The sequence below is a fragment of the Notothenia rossii genome (assembly GCF_949606895.1).
Source record: "Notothenia rossii genome assembly, chromosome: 1".
In the NCBI taxonomy this organism is placed as follows: domain Eukaryota; kingdom Metazoa; phylum Chordata; class Actinopteri; order Perciformes; family Nototheniidae; genus Notothenia; species Notothenia rossii.
Genome location: NC_136912.1, coordinates 37345321 through 37350526, shown reverse-complemented (window position 1 = coordinate 37350526; position 5206 = coordinate 37345321). Strand labels below are relative to the sequence as shown.

Sequence of the window (5206 nt, the reverse complement as noted above, 5' to 3'; positions counted from 1 at the left end):
CGCATCCCTCGTCATTAAACACAATGTTGCTTAATGCCTATGAAAAGGGACAAAACAGCACCACACTTCAGATAATGGTTAACAGTCCAGCCCTCAACAGCTTTAAGTCAATTATGGGGTTTCATCTATGCCGTTTCCATGGAAATAAAAGACGATGTCGCTATAACTCCTATCAAAATGTTCAAAAAGTGCTCAAACTTCACATGTGTGCTAACAGTCCAGCCGTGAAGACATCTACGGGACAGTTTTGAGATTTCTTCAAATGCCGTTGCCATGGCAACACAATGCTCGCCATGAAACACGGTTTTCTCATAACTCCAGTGAAAATGCTCCAAATAGCCCAAAACTTCACAGGTTTGGTAACGATGCAGCCATCAACGCATCTAAGCGTATTATGGGATGTCATCAAATGCCGTTGGCATGGCGACATATCATTCACCATCAAGTTAGTTCAAAAGCTTGCAGTTCAAATATTATGCTTTTCCAAGCCTTTTTACTTTCTTTTCTTCTCTCTTCACACATTCAAGCCCCCAGTGTTCATGTATCATTTCAATCTAAATTCTTCACTTTCTTCTTACACATTACATTTCAGCAGAGCAGTTTAGCGTCAGCTTTTCAGCAAGCATTCCCACTAGCAATTTCTTCAGGAATTGCATTCTCTAGTTTGGATTCATGTCCATGAATACAAGTGGACACTTATTTTTCTGTTTTTATTATTAATCCTGACTTGTGCACACTCCAGCCCAGTAGGGGGCGGTAAATCACTAAGTCGTTGCTCACACATCCCAATTAAATAATAATAATAAGAAGAAAACATGCAGCGGAAGTAAACAATAAACGCTGTTACCGTTAGCTCAGCAATATCGATGTATTGAGTCAACTAATGTTGTATGCTTTTCATGTGGTGAAACAATGACTTCTATTATGGCCACAATGTCTTCAGTTGACTTTTTGAGAGAGTTTGTTAACGAGCGACTCTCTGCTGCTGCTGAAGAAATATTTGGAGTTTTTCAGAAAACTATCGTAAATTACGAGGAGGAGATCAGACGGCAGCGCAGAATGCTGGATGTCGTTTTGAAACCGGAAATAAATATACACAGGATTGGTAGGTAACACGTACTAACTGCATTAACAGAAAACATAGACATTTGCAACGTTGCTTTAACTTAAGTTCCATTATGTTTACAGCATTATCCTATTTTATTTGTTCTCTGTCCCTCCAGAGCTCCCACAGCATCCTGTCTGTGAGGAGCAGGTTCTCTCTGACCAGCAGCTCTGTATTCAGGAGAGGAACTCCAGTCTGGACCAAGAGGACCCAGAGCCTCCACAGATTAAAGAGGAGCAGGAGGAGCTGTGCACCAGTCAGGAGGGAGAGCAGCTTGGACTGGAGCAGGACACTGATGCCTTCATGTTGACTGCTACTGAGGAGGAGAGTGAGCACCAGCTCCTCTCTCACAACTCTCATGTAGCTGAGAGCCAAGATCAGGAAGGAGGCGAGCAAGACTCAGGATCAACTGGACATGCAGAACCGAAACTACATCACAAAGGCAAAAGTCAAAGTAAAGATGTAAACAACATGAACTTGTCAGAGATGCACAGTGATACTCAACAGTCTTTCAAATGTGATACATGTGGAATGTATTTCCAGGAAAAATCATCACTGGACAAACATCTGAAAATCCACACAATAAAAAAAACACTTTCTTGCAACACTTGTGAGAAAATATTTGCTAATAAATCAGAATTAATCATTCATACAAGAATCCACACAGGTGAGAGGCCATATTCATGCCAAATGTGTGGGAAAACGTTCAGACAAAATAGCAACTTGATAGCGCATATGAGAATCCACACAGGGGAGAAGCCATTTTCGTGCCAAATGTGTGGGAAAGCGTTCAAAAAAAATAGTCACTTGAAAGAGCACGTGAGAATTCACACAGGGGAGAAGCCATTTTCGTGTCAAATGTGTGGACAAGGTTTCTGTCGATCATCAGCTTTGAAAAATCATCTGAAATTCCACATGAGGGGAAGCCATGTTCTTGCAAAACATGTGGGAAACGCATCTGGTAAAAATACCATATTCAGTAGTAACTTGGGAAGCCACACAGAAACACACACAGGGGAAAAGTTGAATCCCTGCAGCACAGAGTCTCCACAGATTAAAGAGGAGCTAGAGGAGCTGTGCACCAGTCAGGAGGGAGAGCAGCTTGGACTGGAGCAGGACACTGATGCCTTCATGTTGACTGCTACTGAGGAGGAGAGTGAGAACCAGCTCCTCTCTCACAACTCTCATGTAGCTGAGAGCCAAGATCAGGAAGGAGGCGAGCAAGACTCTGGGGCCGTGTCTCATTTCTGGGATCTCGACTCCTCGACTCCTCGAATCCTCGGTCCTCCGGTAGTGACCCGGAAATGAATTTCAGCGCGCCATGTTGAAGGACATCTAATTTCTCTAAATGCACTTCGAGGACCGAGCGTCGAGGAGGCTCTCTGGAGGAGCTATAACCGAGGATACACTGATGGGTCCTCCACGGCTTCGTGGATGCATTTCCGTGAACATAGATGTTTAAAAGAGTCGTGATGCACGGCCGGACTTATCTCAGCCAATGACAGCTCTGCATGCATCCCCTGGATATTATTTTATTAACTGCTTTCATCGTGACGCGATGTTAACAGTGAGAACAGCTGTGAGGTCCGTGCAGAACAGTGTGTATAATATATATCACTCAGTATAACAGGCCTACTCTCTTTATTTGCTGTAGTTTAGTAGATATCTACAAACAAAGAGTCGATATTTTTCTAAAACCATTGAGTGCTTCACATAATAAAATACACAATGGCTGTAGCCTGATTATATGCTTTAGGAGCTGCAGGTGTGTGTGTGGTACAGTGTGTGTTTAGATGCAGTGGACAGACAGATCTCAGTTGGTTTGGTGTCCTCTGCTTACTTTTAATACTTGTAAATAAAACTTTTGGCCCATAATTTATTTTCCTCATTGTAGAGACCAGAGAGGGGGGGATACATCCAGTCTCGGATAGTGTTAGGTTATTATGAGAATGCTCTCATACCTGTTGGATTCTGAAATTGTGTGTGTGTGTGTGTGTGTGTGTGTGTGTGTGTGTGTGTGTGTGTGTGTGTGTGTGTGTGTGTGTGTGTGTGTGTGTGTGTGTGTGTGTGTGTGTGTGTGTGTGTGTGTGTGTGTGTGTGTGTGTGTGTGTGTCCGCATCTGTAGCCTGTTATTGTCTCATTATACCGCACTGTCAATTAATTAAAAGTAAATATATAAGTCGTCATGAACACATCTTTCCATCAGACAGAGTGCTGCTGTGCCTCCTGTCATCATTAATGGATGTCTCTTTAAAATGACCGCTCAGAGGAGAGGAGTTCTCATTTCTCTAAATGCCTGCTGCTTCCCCTCCTCTCTCCTCGGTTCCTCCGCTCGCATCTCCTGTGGGCAGGACTAAGACATGAGGATAGGAGTCGAGGAGGGGAATCCCAGAAATGAGACACGGCCAGGGTCAACTGGACATGCAGAGCCAAAACAACAGAATCAATGTCCATAAATGCAATATAACAATGTAAACAACACAAATTTGTCAGAGTTGCACTGTTATACTGACTCGGGTTAACAGCCTTTAAAATATAACAAATGTAAAAAAGATTGTAACTATAATTCATTACTTGAGAGACACCAGAGAATCCACAGGAGACAGGCCACTTACATTCAAAGCTTGGTAAATCTTTTCAACATAATGGTTGAAAAGATTTACCAAGTTTACACCTAGTAGTACTCCTACCCCTAGTACTCGGGGTAGGAGTACTACTTTAAAAATGTCTTCCATTGCAATTAGAAATGACCTTTTAAACCATTCAAGTAACCTAATGCAAGTCTCACAAAGTACAACTAATGGGGCCTGATAACTGTCCATTCATTTTGTTTTGGATTGTCTCTATTAACCCTTGTGCCCTCCTCAGGCATTTTCTTACATTTTTAAATTTTTATTTAGTGATAATTTCAGCTTTGTTACAGCTTTTGGCATGGAATTTTTGCAAGAAGTCTTCTTTTTAAATCCATTGTTGTTTGCTCTTACATGTTTTATATACTTTTTTGATGCATTTTGCACCCTCTCTACACCTTAGTGGCAAAAATGTACACGCCCAAAAAACTGCTATTAAATCCATGCATCAATATTTTGTCGTCCTGTTTTTTTTCATGAATCTCTTAAACAACTTCTAATGTGCTCAAAACTTTGGTGATTATTAGAGTCTTGGATATGTCAAAGATGAGCAACAAAGTTGATTTGACTGAATTATTATTTTTTACCTAGTGTCAGATACTACCTCTGGACACCTTCGTGGCCAAAAATGCCTCATTGACTTCCATTCAAACCACATGTTTTGATAAAAGCTTAAAAGCTTGCATTTTGTAATGTCAGCATTTCATTTAGAAGAAAAGTAGAGATATTTGAAATTTCTACTACACCAGATTCAACCATTTTCCCACTGCAGGCCGATGCATGAAATTCTTACATTTTTGCCTGTTATATTATGGAGCCGTGTGACTACCAGGGGGCCCCGAGAGTGGTGTGTGTATGTGTGTCATTTCCAGCAGCAGACCAGCAGGTCCTGCAGTATGTGACCTGGTGCTCTCTCTCAGGTGGTGGAAAAACTATTTCTTAGGCCTGTGCACAACAGCACACACCTCTCCTCTCCTACCTCTGTGTGTGTGTGTGTGTGTGTGTGTGTGTGTGTGTGTGTGTGTGTGTGTGTGTGTGTGTGTGTGTGTGTGTGTGTGTGTGTGTGTGTGTGTGTGTGTGTGTGTGTGTGTGTGTGTGTGTGTGTGTGTGTGTAAGCATGGACAGATCATTTCATGGGTAACAACAGGGCATCTTTTGAGGGATGTGTTTCATGTGTCTTTGAAGAGGTGCTTGATTACTCAAAAACAAAAACAACTGTTAGTGTGTTTATGCACCTAGCTGCCAAAGACAAACATGCAGTTTGACGAGGGGTTATTTCATTAGTGAGCAGAGAAGGAGAAAGACCTGGAGCAAAGAGAAGGAACAAAAATGAAGAAGCATTTCAGTGCAGAAGAGACTTTAGAAATAATCATGCAGCCTTCATCTGCCAGCGAGCTGCATGACTCACCTGAAGAAGACACAAACTTCGAGGGGGGGTCTGACACGGAATGCTCTCTGGAGTCCAGAATTT

The 5206-nt window shown here is 42.2% G+C and overlaps 1 protein-coding gene across 1 annotated transcript; it reads left to right on the top strand.

Annotated features, from left to right (window-relative positions):
• The first annotated feature begins 816 nt into the window (after positions 1 to 816).
• LOC307013127 (uncharacterized protein) lies at positions 817 to 4189 on the top strand. The gene is made up of 2 exons (XM_079640388.1): positions 817 to 1105; positions 1224 to 4189. The coding sequence occupies exons 1-2, from the start codon at positions 913 to 915 to the stop codon at positions 2411 to 2413; spliced, it is 1383 nt and encodes a 460-aa protein (XP_079496514.1). The 5' UTR covers positions 817 to 912; the 3' UTR covers positions 2414 to 4189.
• The last annotated feature ends 1017 nt before the right edge of the window (positions 4190 to 5206 follow it).

Bases quoted from the DNA above. Each gene is read 5' to 3' on its own strand.
- LOC307013127 (XM_079640388.1), top strand. From the start codon at position 913: ATGACTTCTATTATGGCCACAATGTCTTCAGTTGACTTTTTGAGAGAG. The intron at 1,106-1,223 runs GTAGGTAACACG...CTGTCCCTCCAG, and splicing joins AATAAATATACACAGGATTG to AGCTCCCACAGCATCCTGTC.